Genomic DNA, 17,650 nt, shown 5'->3' on the forward strand with positions numbered 1-17,650 from the left:
AAAAAAATATATATATATATATGTATATATATATATATATATATATTTATATTAATAATAATAAAAAATTATTATTATTATTATTATTATTAATAAAGAAAAAATAAAGAAAATAAGAATGAAGCAAGCAATTCATACTTACAGAGGCTCTGGCATGGCTGTACACTGCTCCCGCCCATTCACATCCTGGGCTGCTCATTATTACTCATCCACAGGCACTGCTTTCCTTGCTCACCGGCAGTCTTTGCGTCTCTGATTGGTTGCAGGCAAATGCTGTCACACAGGCAGGGTGTGTGTCTGACTGCAACCAATCACAGGTGCTGTCTGTGGGTCTCTAGCATACAGTAAAAATAAAATATTTATTGTAGGCTACAGGCTGCAGCCCCCAGCCGTGCAATCCCCCCAATTTTGATACCCAGCCATGATAAAGCTCGACAACTGGGGGCTGGTAACCTCAGACTAGGGAGACCCATTGTTATTGGGGGCCCCCTATCCAAAAAATAGCAGTCTGCAGCCGCCCCAAAATTGTTGTATGCATTAGATGAGACAATCCCGGCACTTTACCTGGCTCTTTCTGATTGCCCTGGTGCGGTGGCAATCGGGGTAATAAAGGGCTAAATGACAGTGCACAACTATCATCAAGCTAAAAAATTAGTGATGGGTAGGGGTGTATGATACCCACCATCACTGATCCTTTGAATAAAACATGTAAACATAAAGAGAGAAAAAGCCTTTATTTGAAAAAAAATATAGCACCCTCTTTATTAACCCCAAAAAGACCCTTGAAGTTCCGCTGTAATCCACACGACATCCCACGGTGATCCTAGCTCTGCTACATCCAACCTTGGAGAGACTGAAAACATGTACGATCTCTCCAAGCTCTGGGAAACACTGACAAGGGGGACCTGAAGCACTCTGGCCTAAAGTGCGGGGCTGTGCCCCTGTGACGCCCTGGCAAAACCAGGTAGCCACACAGTATAGGCCCCCGCACAACACCATCCCACACAGGGTTACACACAGCCATCCAGAAACCCTAGTCACCCCCCCCAGGGTAGGAAAGGCACACCAGTGGGCGGGACAAGGCGGATGGAGAACGGCCACCTAGGGGTCTGGAGAACCCGGGGCGGGAAAAGCAGTAGTCAAAGTTGTAGTTCAAGTGGAGTGGAGTGGAGTAGTTGAGGAGGAGAAAGTGAAGGCTGAGACAAAGAAAAGGAGTCGGGGTTGGAGCCCCGGAGTGCTGGCTAGGTGGCAGATGGTGGTCCGTGTCTGTCAGGAGACGTGAAGACGGCTGCCAGAGATCCGAGGTGGACCGGGACAGGGTTGGAGCCCGCCGGTACCGACACCAAAGAACCGACACAGAAACCATGCACAGTGGGTGTATTTGGACCCTGAAGCCAGGACCGGAACCAACAGCCTAGCTAATTAACCAATTGAGGGCAGGATTATAGGTCCTGTCCCAACCAAAGTCCCAAAAGCAGACAACCACCCACCGCGGGGGATAGGTCACCAGTCAGGGCCCGGTAGATCCCAAGGGTCAGCGTCAGCGGGCAAGGCTCCCAACAAAAGGAAAGTGCAGAGGAAAGTGAAACAGACCACCTGCCCGGGTGTGGGACCAGATACACCTGACCGCGGCGGCCGGCCATCAGCACCTTGGTTTACCATTGGACTTGATTGATTGGACGTGATTCATTTAAATTGTGAGTAAACTAACATGCCCTGGTCCGCCGGCCCCTGCAGTCACCATCCTCAGCATAAGAGACACTGGGACCCGGGGCATCCATCCCTACCCACGGAGAGGTTAACATCCAGCTGCCATCCCAATCGTCCCCCAGGTGCCCCACAGCAGCAGCGGTGGTGCCACATTTCACCACACATTATGGGTGGCATCACAGACAGTTTACGGCAAATCCCGTACAAATACGTCCCCCTTTTATTTGAAGTGTCCGCGCGACCCCCAGGTCCGGTAGAATCCCTCGAGCCACACTCCGGATCCGAGCAGCCCGGCTGCTGGCACGGTGGCGGCACTCCTCAAAACCTGGCGTCACGAACAGGATTGTAACCCATCCACCTACCTGGTGGAAGTGCTCCTTGTTCCGGACAGTCAGCGGTGCTCCGCTGCAAAATTTTGAAAAGCCGCCATTTTTTCCGCCATTTTTGAGCGCGAAAAATGATAACCCGGCGTCTCCTTCCCCGAGAAAGAGCCCAAAGTTGAAGCCCCGCCCCCTGGGAACACGGCTGGAAGGAAGTAACACCCTGGGCCGAAAACGAAACAAGAGAGCCGCGTCTGATGACTGCTCCCGAAAAACCGAGGGGGAGAAGCGGGAAGATGTCTGTGCCCAGTGTTGATGGTGAGGCAGCGCCTGCCACTGGAGCGGCGGCGCCCGTGAACATGGCGGATGACTTAGAAGCATCAGCTCCCGCTCCGGGAGCAGGAGCAGCAGAACCTGTGGTCCCAACGATCACCCAAGTAATGCAGATTACCTTACATTACGTGCCTGGCGCTGCCTGGTTACCCCAGTATGATGGAAGGCATAATGCCCTGCAGGTATTCAAGAAGAAAATATGTACTGTTCTTGATATGTACGCCATGACCGGTAAGCAGCGCGCATCGGTGGTGCTAGGACAGTTGATCGGTGCCACAGAGCAAGAGGTAGAGACTTGGGCCGATGCCGATCGGGCCTCAGTAACCGCCATTTTTGACAAGCTACAAGTCGCCTTTGAAACCCGCACAGAAACGGAATTGCGGATGCAGTTCTAACTGTCGGCAGCGTCCTCAGGACAGCATTCGGGACTACGCCTTAAGGCTGCAGACGATCTTGCGTACGTTGAAATAGATCGACTCCATTAATGAGCTGGAGAGCAATAAAATGCTGGTAGAGCAGTTCTTGCAGAGGCTGGGATCCGCTGAAGACTGCAAGCAGCTGCGGCTGTGGGCCCTGGAACATCCGGACTTGAAGAACTTTGCGGTCCTAAAAGACCGGGCCATTAAAGCCCTACAAACATCTGAAGCTGGTACCCCCGAACCACCATCTTGACCGGCTGACACTGCTCACGTCTCGGTGGCGGCCCCTTTGTTAGCCTTGCCGGCACCCACCGCAACGCCTCAGACTCCTGAGGACTTATCATTGCAAGTCCAGCGTCTGAGTGATGACGTCGCCAGGATCCTCGCCGCCCTACAGCTTCCACCGAAAGCCAAGCCAGCAGAGAAGATCCAACTCGCCGACAGTCCAGAAGATGTCCCCTGGATGCAAAGGAGAAAGAACAACAGCCGGTATGGACAGCCCGTTTGCTACAAGTACAACAAGACTGGTCATTATTCTCGCCGGTGTCCTTTAAACGAGCAATCCCTGAGGCCAAGGGCCAATCCTCAGGAATAGATCCTCCAGACCCAGCTGATTGGCATGACCGGTATGTTGGAGGTCGCCCTATCATTCTCTTGCTGTGGACGGTATCCCAACGTTCACCCTCCTGGACACTGGCTTGCAAGTAACAACTATACCTTATGTACTGTACAAACGTTATTGGTCTGATAGTGAACTCACCCCACCTGATACCAGTTTGATCATCATTGCAGATAATGGACTCCCTATGACCCAAGTAGGGTTTAAGGAGGTAACTTTAAAGGTGGGGCCAGTGGAGCTGAAGCATAAAGGACTCATTGTGGTGCAGAATGACCCCAGTGACCGTAACCCGAAAATGGTCCTAGGGACGAACGTGATTGATAACTGCGTGGGAGAAGTGCTGTATTTATTACAACAACTGTCTGCCCTGTTTGGAGCAGGCCGGCAGAGGGCTCTGCAACGTGAAATCAGGGCTCTCCTGTAGCGGCAACAGGTGAACATGTCAGGTGGAGAGATTGGTAGTGTGCAGGTGATGGATGCAGCACCTCTAGTAGTGCCTCCGCGGAGCGAAATGATGATTTGGTGCAGGGCAGAAGTAGGTCCCCGTGAACAGGATTACCCTCTGCCTTCAGAACACTGGCCCACCGCAATGGTAGTCTGAGGGGTTATTGATGTCCAGAAGGGGAGAGTGCCCGTGAGAGTGATGAATTGCGGAGAGGAAGAGGTTAGGCTACCCTGTTATGCTACCATTGCCAAGTTATTCACAGTAGACACTGACGCCATCCAGGCGGCAGCCTGCACCATCACCACATTACAGTCAGACAGTGACAGTTCACCAAAGCAGCTAGAGGAGTGGTGTCAAGAGCTACACATAGGCACCGACTCCACACCTGCACATCACAAGGGAGGGGTGTACAGAGTAGTGCGGGAGTACGAGCAAGTATTTAGCAAACACCCGCTATATTTCGGGAGGATCAAGGGAGTCCAACACCATATACCCACAGGTACACATCCACCCATCAAAGAGAGGTATAGGCAGATTCCACCTGCGCATTACAGCGGGCTTTACATGCTGCGATCTCGCTAGCGAGATCGCAAGCGATCGTACCCGCCCCCATCGGTTGTGCGACACGGGCAAATCGCTGCCCGTCGCGCACAACCTTGCTTACCCCTGTCCCACGGACTTACCTGTCCTGCGACGTCGCTCTGGCCGGCGATCCGCCTTCTTTTTAAGGGGGCGGGACGTGCGGCGTCACATCGACATCACACGGCAGCCGTCCTATAGAAGCCGAGGGGCGGAGATGAGCGGCCGGAACATGCCGCCCACCTCCTTCCTTCCGCATTGGCGGTGGAGGCAGGTAAAAAGATGTTCGTCGCGCCTGCGGTGTCACACATAGCGATGTGTGCTGCCGCAGAAACGAGGAACAACATCGCTAATTAGAAGAGAACGATTTTTTGCTTTAGGATGACCTCTCCGTGGCAAACGATTTTGGCCGCTTTTGCGATCGTTTTAGGTCGCTCATAAGTGTCACACACTGCAATATCGTTAATGACGCCGGATGTGCGTCACAAACAACGTGACCCCGACGATAAATCATTAACGATATCGTAGCGTGTAAAGCCCGCTTACCAGTGTGCCAAGGACATGTTGAGGAACATGAAGGAGGCAGGGGTCATCTTTGATAGTTGTAGTAACTGGGCAGCCCCGTTGGTCCTGGTAAAGAAGAAGGACGTCACGATGAGGATGTGTGTGGTTAACCGGAAGATTAAATCAGATAACTCACAAGGATGCGTATCCCCTTCCCCGTATCGAAGAGTCATTGGCTGCACTGAGAACAGCAAATTATTTCTCTACTCTTGACCTTACTAGTGGTTACTGGCAGGTGTCTGTCGCAGAAGAGGACTGGGAGAAAACTGCTTTCGCTACCCCGATGGGTCTCTGCGAGTTTAACAGCATGCCCTTGCTGTGTTTTACATAATTTTAGAAGGGCATAACATGCCTATATCTGTGTCTTCTCCTCCTTTTACTCATCCAGCTCTTTTGTTTCAGCATGAGTATGTATGTACTTGTCACTTTTCCATGTGTTTGTGGTGTCTTCCGAGTTGTTTGTCACCTTTTGGACACCTTAAAAGGTGTTTTCTATGTGTTTGCCTGCCATTGTATTCAATGGGGTTCGAAGGTATTCGACGAACACACCCGCCGTTCGACGAACCGAACCGAACTCGAACACTAGGGGGGGTGGCTCATCTCTAGTCTGAGTGTGGTTTGATCAGCAGGAAATTATCACCAGAAGACTGATAAACTTACTGCCATGTTGTCCTTCCTTTTCATGAGCTCTTTATAACCCCACCCCAACACTGACTGTGCATAGGAAGAAAGCTGTCAATCGCTGTTAGGGGCTCAGTTTCAGAGAACTGGCCGATCTGCATTAGATAATTTTGTCAGAACTGCAGCAAGATGCACAGTAAATGACTGCAGCATGACGCAGGGGCAGAGACCCCAATTGCAGCTAAGTCTTAGATAGGTTAACAAAAGCCTCAGGGCAGATTCCCATGGTCATGCCCATATACCAATTAACTATTCTCTTTAGTTCATTAATATATTGTACAATACAATGATAGGGACGTTTCAGGATCATACTGCAAAGACTTCTACATGTAAATTACAACCCGTCACTGCAATTGGCAGATGTCACATCGGTCATCAAACAGTCACAAGTGGATGCTATTTACAAAGAGAAAAAAGAAATAAGATTTGTAAAAAATGTTTTAAATATCTTAAAGTCCAAAATAATTACCATGTAGATCCAGATAATCCACCAATATAGGTAACACAGTCCAGAATACCCGACTCAAACAAAGCCTTCATGACCCCTGAAAATCCAACCATGGCACGGAATCCACCTCCAGAGCCAAGAACGGCAATTACTGGTACCTAAGAAATGTATAATTATATATATTTATAACAAAATATAGGATATCTAAGTGAACAAAAACAGAACAACCTACCCTAAGAAAATGAGCTGGCTTATAGAAACACCATATGTTCAGATGAATGTATGATGATAGAATGTTAAGTATATACAAAAGTATGTAAAACAATAACCCTTTGTATTGAAGAACATACTCCACTATGCATTTTAGTAGAGGTATACTGACCTATCAGGCAAACACATGCCGAATGGACAACATTTCCTTATGAATTCGGATAATTACATTTATTGGGAGATAATTATCTGTGTAGAAGGCGCATTAAAGACATGTTGTTGTCAGAAATAGTATATAGTAGGAAATAAATGTATAAAAGAATGCCGAAACACATTGTCAATGTTTCACACACCCAAACATTGACTAGATTGTACTTTTTTACACTATGTACCTGTATAAATTCTGGCTGGCGACCGGTCCACGCAACTGGTTTTCAATCCCCTATTAAATCAATGGCTGGACCATATATGACAAGCTTTTCTCCCCCACTCATCTTTTGTGCCTCCCCTCTTTCCTCACAGACTGTAAGCTTACGAGCAGGGCCCTCACTCCTCTTGGTATCTTAATTTTATTTTGTATTGTCTCATATTGTCTGTACATGTTCCCTCTGAATTGTAAAGCGCTGCGGAATATGTTGGCGCTATAGAAATAAAACTTTATTAATAATAATAATGATAATAATACTATTATTATATTGGCATAAAGTGCAAGGTAAGGTTTATTTAACTAAGACGGCAACCAACCAAGAGATTTACTTCCAACCCACAGGATGAATGTTTGAGAATTGTTACTTTTTAAATGACTATAAAAATAAGGATTGCCATTTTTTAACAAAAAAATTATTCAAAACAAACATTAGCAACATTCAGTACAGCGAGTGAGTAATAATTAGCAAAAGGAGCATCAGCAGCTGTGGGTGAAGTGAACCATATTCTTACTGTAAGGCCTTGTGCGCACTGGGAAATTTAATTTTCTTGAGAAAATTCCGCATGCTCTCAAAGATTACCGCAACCGCGGTAAAAAACCGCGGGAAACCGCACCCGAAAACCGCATGCGGTTTGCCGCGGTTTGCTGCGGTTTTACCGCGGTATTGTTCGCGGTATTGCCGCGGTTTTGCCGCGTGCGGGTTGGGATGTGCTTTATTGCATTCAATGCAATAAAGCACATTGAAGAAAAAAAAAAAAAAAAAGTCATTTAATCCTGAGATAGTAGATAGATAGACAGAAGAATAGATAGAGGGATAGATATATAGACAGACAAATAGAGGGATAGATAGAGGACAGATCGCTGCATTTCCCACGGTCGGCAGTGAGTTCACATTACCGGCCGTGGGAAATGACCGGTAATTACCTCTGCTGTCTGCTGCTTTCATTCAGCGCTGTGTCTGTGACAGTTGCGGCTGGATGGAAGCAGCGCAGGATGCCGGAGCTGTGGATTATGCTGGAGCTGTGGATTACGTCGGAGCTTTGTTTCGGGGGGCTTAATAAAATGGTGAACGAGGCTTGTTTGTTTTATTTAAAATAAAGGATTTTTCGGTGTCTGTGTTTTATTCACTTTACTTACGGGTTGATCATGTCGGCTGTCACATAGACGCTGCCATGATCAAGCCTGGAGTTAATGGCGGTGGTCCCCCACCATCATTAACCCCTTGTATTACCTTGCTGCCACTGCTACACGGCGGCAAGAAGAGCCGGGGACACGCCGGTATTGCCGCATAATGCATGCGACAGTGCCGGGGCAGCTGCGGCTGATATTCTCGGCTGCCGGAGGGGGAGTGAGGCGGGGGACATTAACCCTGCCCCTCTCCCTCCCCAGCCTGAGAATACCAGGCCGCCGCTGTGTGCTTACCTCGGCTGGAAGGTAAAAATACAGCGGAGCCCACGTTCTTTTTTTTCTATATTTCCGTTTTCTTTCTATGTGTGTTCTATGTGTCTGTGTCTGTGTTCTATGTCTGTGATGTGTGTGTGTCTGTGATGTGTGTGTTTACTCTCTGCTCTGCTTCCTCTTCCTGTAATGACATCACTTCCCTGCAAAACCGCAGACAAGCGATGTGCATTACCGGAGGTAAACCGCGAAATACCGCAGGGAATAACGCAGGAAAACGCAGTGAACCGCACAGAATTTGCTGCCTGCGTTATTCCCTGCGGGATTTCATGATTAACATTGGAGTCAATGCAGTGAAATCCCGCAGCGATGTGCGGAAAAGAAGTGACATGCACTTGTTTTTGCTGCGGGATTCCCGCAGCAAAACATGCAGCTGTCAAATTCCGCCCAGTGCGCACAGGATTTTTTTTCTCCATAGGATTTGCTGGTGATTCACTGCAGAGATGTTATGAACATTTTCTGCAGCGAAACATGCAGCAAATCCGTGGAAAATCCGCGGCAAAATCCGGTAAGTGCGCACATAGCCTTAAGGTGTAAAATTGGTGACTGCTGTGACTGATAACCTACATCTCTAGACGTGGAATACAAATCTTTACTCTGCTCAGGTCCCAATAACTTCTTCATTCCTTCGATAACCGTATGTTTACGTTTCTGACGGAAGAGTTTTTCGTGATCGCACAGAGCCATGCTGAACCTCAGATCCGTGGACGAGCTGCATCCAAATAAAACAAGGTTTACTTTGCTGAATAAAATATAGTCCTTACTAGTACACATTCCTCATCATTTAGTATTCATTTATGCAAAGAAAAGAATCCTGCATGTCAGCAGCACCCCACAGTTTCTATCACCACCCTCAAAAAAAAGTCATGAGACAGAAGCAGTGAGGGACATCAGCGCTGCCCCCTGATGATGGAGTCTTTTGAGGGCAGCGCTAGAAGCTGTGGGGCGATGCTGGTGTCACTCACTTCTATCTCTGCTGTCCTGACATTGACTTCTTTCACTGTCAGAAGTTGTGGCAGTGGAGATAGAAGCAGAATGCTGGCGCTGCACTCACCTGACCCACAGCTTCTTTCACCATGGATCCAGAATATGATGATAGGACAGAAAAAGAAAACAAAAACTGCACTAGTAACTGCAGCACCACCCCCTGGTGTAAACAGGTGATGTGCCCCAGAGAACATAATGCCATACTACCAGTTATTCCACTTGCATGAAATTGCCATTGGCCTTTCTACAATGGACATTAATTGATCAGCAGATGCTTAACAATATTTTTGAAAAAAAAAAAACATCCTTTTATGGGCTGTAACTGGTATTGCACCGAATTCTATTGTAGTGAATCTGGCTGAGCTGAAATACAACAAATATCCTTTGGATATGTGTAGCACAGTTTAGACAGTAAGCATCCATGTTTTTCTTTCTGAAAAGGGAACCTGTCACCATGAAAATGCAATCCAGTCTGCAGGTCCCAAGTTATAGAGCAGGGGGAGCTGAGTACATCGATATACAGCTATGTGAGAAAAGATTCTGACACGCCTGTGCCGTGGCCATGGGGTTACTTGTTACCGGGCCTCGGTTCTGCTTCTGGGACGCTGCAGTGGTGGCAAGGCCCAGTTCCGTGACCCCGGCGGTGTCAGTTAAAGAAGGGGAAGATAATAGTGTAGCACCCCTGAAGCCATCATGGAGCTACAAGGTACTGCATCCCCACAAGGATGCAGGGCCCATCCCCTAGGGACTTAGAAAACCAGTGCCGGCAATTACCAAACACTCCAGATAATCTCTGTTTTTCCACAATTCCCTTATAGAATGGTACCAGGCTACGGTTGGACCAATGGATGGCCGCCTAGAGATGGAGACACTCCAGTGTTGTGAATGTTAGTTATGTTTTGGCTGCTGGGAGGCTCCCTCTGGTGGCCAGGAATGGTTTGGACTTGGACCAGGTGTGTTGTGCAGTGGGTGTTTCCTTTGCTAACTCTCTGCTTATTTAAATCCTGGTCTGATTGCAGGCTGTTGCCGGATGTTAGTTGTCCTTTGTATCTCCAGCCTGCTTAATCCTGCTCTACACCACATCTTCCCCAGATAAGTGCTTGCTCTTTATTTATTGTCTGGTTCTTTTGTTTATCTGGGTTTGTCATTTGCTGTGGTTAGTTTCAGTTTATTTGCTTGCAGGGATTTTCCCCCTTAGTGGATTGTTGAACTCCCTGCAGTTCTGTGTGGAGTATAGCTCCTTTGGGTCCATGTGTTTGTGGCTTGTTGACTTTGTTATGATTCTTGTTTTCTGTTCATTGGTATGACAAGGGCACCTGGTATAGGATGGAGTTCAGATCGTGCGATCTGAGGGCCTTTTTGTACTATCAGGAAGTTGGTATTTTCCAGGGTTTTTCTCTGGCCACCATCAGTCTCTTTCCTGTCCTTTCCTATTTTAGTCAGCGGGGGCCTCACCTTTTGCTAATCCTGTCATCTACCTGTGTATTGTGTTTTTCCTATATCACTGCAGTCTTTGAATGTGGGGGCTAGCTATTCTTGTCTATTTTCTGGCAGAGGCAGAGAGTTATTCATCTTTCCTACCTTTAGGATAGTTAGTTCTCCGGCTGGGTTCGCGGTGCACAGGAGGTTAGTTCACCCCTCGGCTACTTCTAGTTGTGATGGTTAGTAAGGGGATGGCGGCCAGATTAGTTGCCAATGCTCTTGTCACCTTTTGCCAATGATTTGTGGTGGTCTTCCATGGTTCCGGATCATAACACTCCAGTCCACTAGACGACCAGGTGGGAGGGGCAGATAGTGGACAGTGAGAGAGAGGGTAGTGTGTCAGTGACAGTGAAAGAGAAAGGAAGGACTGTCAGAGTATAACAGTTACCTGAGGGCCCAGGCGGTTAGTTGCCGATGGAGTACGGTGGTTGAGTACTCCCGGAACTATGCACCAACGGGGTACAGAATCCTATTTCAGGAAAATGCTCCAGGTAGACCTGATAAAATCTGCACAGTGAGAGTACCATCAAGGACCTCACAGACCTTGAAGTTTGGGACTCAGTAGCAATGGGAGAACCGGTGACAGGACCAGAGACTCCAACCCTACAGGGTTCACGCTACCATAATAAGGACTGCTGTAAAAGACAACCAGGAGGGGACCCCTAGCCGCTCCAAGCCACGGGGACCCACCAACCAAAGAGAGGTGCAGGGGAAAAAAAAGCCACCAGGTCATCAAACCAGCACTGGGACTAAGGGGACCTGCGGTTAAGACCAGCCAGCCTCGGGTGACCAGTTACCAGCTTACTGTGAGTAAAGAACCCAGTTACACTGCAACTCCTTGTGTGCCCTACCTTCTTTCAACACCTGTCTACCTCACCAATCCTCTGAGGCCTGGCCCTGCTTGCGGAGGGTCTTACATCCAGGCTGCCACTAAAAACTAGCCCCAGTAGTGAAAGCTGTGCAGCGGCGGCTCCATCCACATAGCCGCAAAACCACAAGTGGCGTCTCGTGTGAACTTTATTCAACAATCCACTGTAAATTTTTCCTTTTTCAAAAAGCACCCAGGGCATGGAACCGGGCAACGGCCACCAAAGTGACATTTGCCAGTTATACACTGCCCGGAACTGAGTACCCCATAACCCTGTGTGACACAATAGTTTGTGACGCCACCTGTGGTATGCGGCAAGATTGGTGCCGCCGCTGAGCTAGGGGGCCTCTGGGGCAGATGGTGACGCAGCTTTGTTGGTATAGATCTCCACAGGTAAAGCTGGGCCCCAGGGTGGATGGGAGTAGTAGTTAGTAATTGCAGGAGTGCAGGGCCAGAGGCGCAGGCAAATAACGGAGCGACACAGGGATACAGTCTCAAGCTTTTTACTAACAGTAGCAGGTTCTAAGGTAACACGACTAGTCAGTGACCACTTTTGGAGTACTGGGTTCCACCGATTGGCTTCAGTTGATGCCGGGGAGTCCGGAGGTCAAGATCGGTGCACCCTTCTAGTGTTTCTTCCCTGGTCATCTTCCTCACCCGCCTGTCCCGCGCCTACACACACAGTGCCCTGAGCCGGTGTCCGCAGGCCCTGTCGGGTGGCTTGAAGCTCTATCCCTTGGCCCTTTGTGGTCACTTTCCAGCGGATTCGTGTGCAGAGTTGGCTTTGGTACTAGATGTGTCCTTAGCCTCTGGTTTTACTAGCAGAGCACTGGGGCCCACTCTGTCTTGTGCCTGGGTCGAGCTGCACCAGCTCCAAACCGCAGGTCTTCACTCCTCCACTGCTCCTTCTCGACTCTTCTCTCTGACACCACAGTGTACCCTCACTAACTAGACTCCACCCCCAGGCTCGGTCGGATTAGGGGAGGGAGATGCCATCACCAGTGGTGGCTATACCTAGCATTAATGGCACTAAGCCCTAACCCTGACTCAGTGGGGAACTGCTAATTTAGAGTGTTGTGTGTTTTGCGTGCATACCAATTGATGACCTCTTCCTTACCCAGAATGGGTAACCACATCTCTGGGCTGCTTCTCACTTGCGAGTTTCTCGCAGTAGAGCAATGCGAGAAAAACTCGCATTGGAATCGGACACATGTTAGTGAATGATTCAGCTCTCATCTGCGATTTTTTTCTCAGTCCAAATCGGACTGAGAAAAAAAAATCGCAGCATGCTGCTTTTTTGCGAGTTTCTACTGCGAGTCTCTCCAATGCAAGTCTATGGGAGCGTGTAAAAAAATCGGATGTCACGGGACGGCACTCACACCATCCTAGTGACATCCGATTTTCGAAATACATTTCTCGCATGTTTCCTAAAACACTGGAAACGAGTGATGTCTCCCAATGTCTGTCAATCACTATTCTCTGTCAGTCGGTCTCTCCCTCTTGGTCTCTATTCTCTCTCTGTTGGTCCATCACTATCTCTGTCCCTCTCTCACAGTCTGTCGGTCATTTTCCCCTCCTCTCTCATACTCGCCGTTCCCCGATCTCCGGCGCGGAGCTGCACGGCATTCACACTGCTGCGGCGGCTTTTACTATTTTGAAAAAGCCGGCCGCTCATTAAACAATCTCGTATTCCCTACTTTCCCCGCCCACAGGCGCCTATGATTGGTTGCAGTGAGACACGCCCCCACGCTGAGTGACAGGTGTCTCACTGCAACCAATCACAGCAGCCGGTGGGCGGGTCTATACTGTGCAGTGAAATATTATAAATAAATAATTAAAAAAAAACCGGCGTGCGGTTCCCCCCAATTTTAATACCAGCCAGATAAAGCCATACGGCTGAAGGCTGGTATTCTCAGGATGGGGAGCCCCACGTTATGGGGAGCCCCCCCAGCCTAAGAATATCAGTAAGCAGCCGCCCAGAATTGCCGCATACATTAGATGCGACAGTTCTGGGACTGTACCCGGCTCTTCCCGATTTACCCTGGTGCGTTGGCAAATCGGGGTAATAAGGAGTTAATGGCAGCCCATAGCTGCCACTAAATCCTAGATTAATCATGTTAGGCGTCCTCCATGCTGCAGCTCCTGTCACCTTCATGCTGGAAGCGACGCTGGAGGTCCGTGGATTACGCCGGACATGGAGGGCTTTTTGGGACTTATTAAATTGGTGATGAGAAAATTTGTTTGTGTTTTTTATTTCTATTAAATGATTTTTTCATGTGTGTGTGTGTTTATTTAATGTAACTTACAGATTAATCATGGAGGGTGTCTCAGACACCTGAGATGATTAATCTAGGGTTTAGTAGCAGCTATGGGCTGCCATTAACTCCTTATTACCCCGATTTGCCAACGCACCAGGGTAAATCGGGAAGAGCCGGGTACAGTCCCAGAACTGTCGCATCTAATGTATGCGGCAATTCTGGGCGGCTGCTGACTGATATTGTTAGGCTGGGGGGCTCCCCATAACGTGGAGCTCCCCATCCTGAGAATACCAGCCTTCAGCCGTATGGCTTTATCTGGCTGGTATTAAGATTGGGGGGGACCGCACGCCGTTTTTTTAAATTATTTATTTATTTCACTGCACAGTATAGACACGCCCACCGGCTGCTGTGATTGGTTGCAGTGAGACACCTGTCACTCAGCGTGGGGGCGTGTCTCACTGCAACCAATCATAGGCGCCTGTGGGCGGGGAAAGCAGGGAATACGAGATTGTTTAATGAGCGGCCGGCTTTTTCAAAATAGTAAAAGCCGCCGGAGCAGTGATAAAGCCGTGCAGCGCCGCGCCGGAGATCAGGGGATCGGTGAGTATGAGAGAGGGCTGCTAACTTCAGTCACTCAGGAGATTAGCGGTCACCGGCGAGTCCTTCACGGGTGACCGCTAATCAGGATGCGGCACAGACAGAGCCGCAGCATGACAATGAAGTCAGGTGAAGTTCACCAGAGTTCATTCTGATTGTGCGGCTCTGTCTGTGTCTGCTGTCATCTGCCATTAAGCTCTGCTGCATTGCTGTCTGTGTCTGCTGTCAGTTGCCATGTAGCAGCGCTGAATGGCAGATGACATAGTAAAAAATACGCATTACACAAGCATTACACACGCTAGTAAAATCATTAATTTATTCAGAAAAAGCATCACACTTGCGTTGCACTCGGACCTAACGTGAACTAAAATCAGCCGAGTTTTTTTCAGCCCAGTCGGACCGATTTTACTCGCATAGATGTGTTTCCAGCCTCTGGCTGAGATGCAGTACGTCTGTGGCGACTGAAGCCTCAGGGGAGCCACAATTCAGTGTAAGGGTTCTTTTCCACTTGCGTACCACTTCCGATGCGAGAGCATCAGAAGCGATATGCTAATGACTCTTTGCTGTGTGTGTCAGCCGAGGGTCATGTGACTGTGATGCAATCTTGCGATCATATCACAGCCTCAGAGTAGATGGAGGGAGCGCTTTCTCCCATCTACTCCGCTGTCTGTCTCTGCGTGCACCGCACTGCAGTCACATAACTTGCGAGTGCAGTGTGATGTTTCACACACTCCCATAGGCTTGCATGGGGGTGCATCAGCCGAGACTCGCTGCAAAACGCAGCATGCTGCGATTGCACGATTTCTGTTGAGAAATAACAGGAAAGAGGAAACTGCCTGATTGATTAACACTGGTACGAGTGCGATCCAATGTTTTAATCGGATCGCACTCACACATGAAAATCGCATGTGAAAAAGAGCCCTAACCCATGTTTTCATCATTTATACCTCTGCCCTTCCTGCGTTTTTTGGTCCAGTGAGGGGCCCCATCAGTGATTGACAGCTATATTTGTGTAAGTGTGCATACAGAGAAAGCTTTCAATGATAGGACCGGCCGCTGGACCAAAAATCCCAGAAGGAGCAGAAGATTAAATGATGAACAGGTTATACTGAATCTCTCTCAGAAAAGGTATACATCAATCCACTCCGCTGCTCTTGTGCTATAACATGCGGCCTGCAGATTGGACTGCATTTCATGGTGACAGGATTTCTTTAAAGGATGTACACAAATATATAACTAGAAGATGGCCCGATTCTATGCATCGGGTATTCTAGAATTTACGTATTGTGCAGTTAATGTATGATTTTTGTTATATATATACAGTTAGGTCCAGAAATATTTGGACAGTGACACAATTTTCGAGAGTTGGGCTCTGCATGCCACCACATTGGATTTGAAATGAAACCTCTACAACAGAATTCAAGTGCAGATTGTAACGTTTAATTTGAAGGTTTGAACAAAAATATCTGATAGAAATTGTAGGAATTGTACACATTTCTTTACAAACACTCCACATTTTAGGAGGTCAAAAGTAATTGGACAAATAAACCAAACCCAAACAAAATATTTTTAATTTCAATATTTTGTTGCGAATCCTTTGGAGGCAATCACTGCCTTAAGTCTGGAACCCATGGACATCACCAAACGCTGAGTTTCCTCCTTCTTAATGCTTTGCCAGGCCTTTACAGCCGCAGCCTTCAGGTCTTGCTTGTTTGTGGGTCTTTCCGTCTTAAGTCTGGATTTGAGCAAGTGAAATGCATGCTCAATTGGGTTAAGATCTGGTGATTGACTTGGCCATTGCAGAATGTTCCACTTTTTTGCACTCATGAACTCCTGGGTAGCTTTGGCTGTATGTTTGGGGTCATTGTCCATCTGTACTATGAAGCGCCGTCCGATCAACTTTGCGGCATTTGGCTGAATCTGGGCTGAAAGTATATCCCGGTACACTTCAGAATTCATCCGGCTACTCTTGTCTGCTGTTATGTCATCAATAAACACAAGTGACCCAGTGCCATTGAAAGCCATGCATGCCCATGCCATCACGTTGCCTCCACCATGTTTTACAGAGGATGTGGTGTGCCTTGGATCATATGCCGCTCCCTTTCTTCTCCAAACTTTTTTCTTCCCATCATTCTGGTACAGGTTGATCTTTGTCTCATCTGTCCATAGAATACTTTTCCAGAACTGAGCTGGCTTCATGAGGTGTTTTTCAGCAAATTTAACTCTGGCCTGTCTATTTTTGGAATTGATGAATGGTTTGCATATAGATGTGAACCCTTTGTATTTACTTTCATGGAGTCTTCTCTTTACTGTTGACTTAGAGACAGATACACCTACTTCACTGAGAGTGTTCTGGACTTCAGTTGATGTTGTGAACGGGTTCTTCTTCACCAAAGAAAGTATGCGGCGATCATCCACCACTGTTGTCATCCGTGGACGCCCAGGCCTTTTTGAGTTCCCAAGCTCACCAATCAATTCCTTTTTTCTCAGAATGTACCCGACTGTTGATTTTGCTACTCCAAGCATGTCTGCTATCTCTCTGATGGATTTTTTCTTTTTTTTCAGCCTCAGGATGTTCTGCTTCACCTCAATTGAGAGTTCCTTAGACCGCATGTTGTCTGGTCACAGCAACAGCTTCCAAATGCAAAACAACACACCTGTAATCAACCCCAGACCTTTTAACTACATTGATTACAGGTTAACGAGGGAGACGCCTTCAGAGTTAATTGCAGCCCTTAGAGTCCCTTGTCCAATTACTTTTTATCCCTTGAAAAAGAGGAGGGTATGCATTACAGAGCTATGATCCCTAAACCCTTTCTCCGATTTGGATGTGAAAACTCTCATATTGCAGCTGGGAGTGTGCACTTTCAGCCCATATTATATATATAATTGTATTTCTGAACATGTTTTTGTAAACAGCTAAAATAACAAAACTTGTGTCACTGTCCAAATATAATTTCTGGACCTAACATATATATATATATATATATATATATATATATGTTGTCGTGTGTAGTTACCAAGTATTTGTGTAGGGCGCTGTACATGTTCTGGGTGTTGTCTTTGTGTGGCGGGGGGTGAGAGCGGTGTTGTTTGTGTGTTGCGCTGTTTGTAGAGCGCTGTGTGTCTGTTTGGTTGTGTGTGTGTTGCGCGGTTTGTGTGGGTGTGGGGTGTGTCTGTGTCTTTTCGGGGGAGGTATGTTTTGTGCAATGTGTGTGTTGTGCGGTATGTGCGTATATTTGTGT

At 47.8% G+C, this 17,650-nt stretch overlaps 1 protein-coding gene across 3 annotated transcripts in view; it reads right to left on the minus strand.

Moving 5' to 3' along the window:
- PLA2G4A (phospholipase A2 group IVA) overlaps positions 1 to 17,650 on the minus strand; it is a 337,394-nt gene that overhangs the window by 154,991 nt on the left and 164,753 nt on the right. For all 3 annotated transcript variants that reach the window (XM_075320930.1, XM_075320931.1, XM_075320933.1), the window contains 2 exons: positions 8,781 to 8,925; positions 6,140 to 6,276 (listed from right to left, as the gene is read on the minus strand). In XM_075320930.1, coding sequence (XP_075177045.1) covers positions 6,140 to 6,276; positions 8,781 to 8,925 — 282 coding nt within the window. The remainder of the gene's footprint in view (positions 1 to 6,139; positions 6,277 to 8,780; positions 8,926 to 17,650) is intronic.

The sequence above is a fragment of the Anomaloglossus baeobatrachus genome, chromosome 8 (genome assembly GCF_048569485.1).
Source record: "Anomaloglossus baeobatrachus isolate aAnoBae1 chromosome 8, aAnoBae1.hap1, whole genome shotgun sequence".
Lineage (NCBI taxonomy): Eukaryota > Metazoa > Chordata > Amphibia > Anura > Aromobatidae > Anomaloglossus > Anomaloglossus baeobatrachus.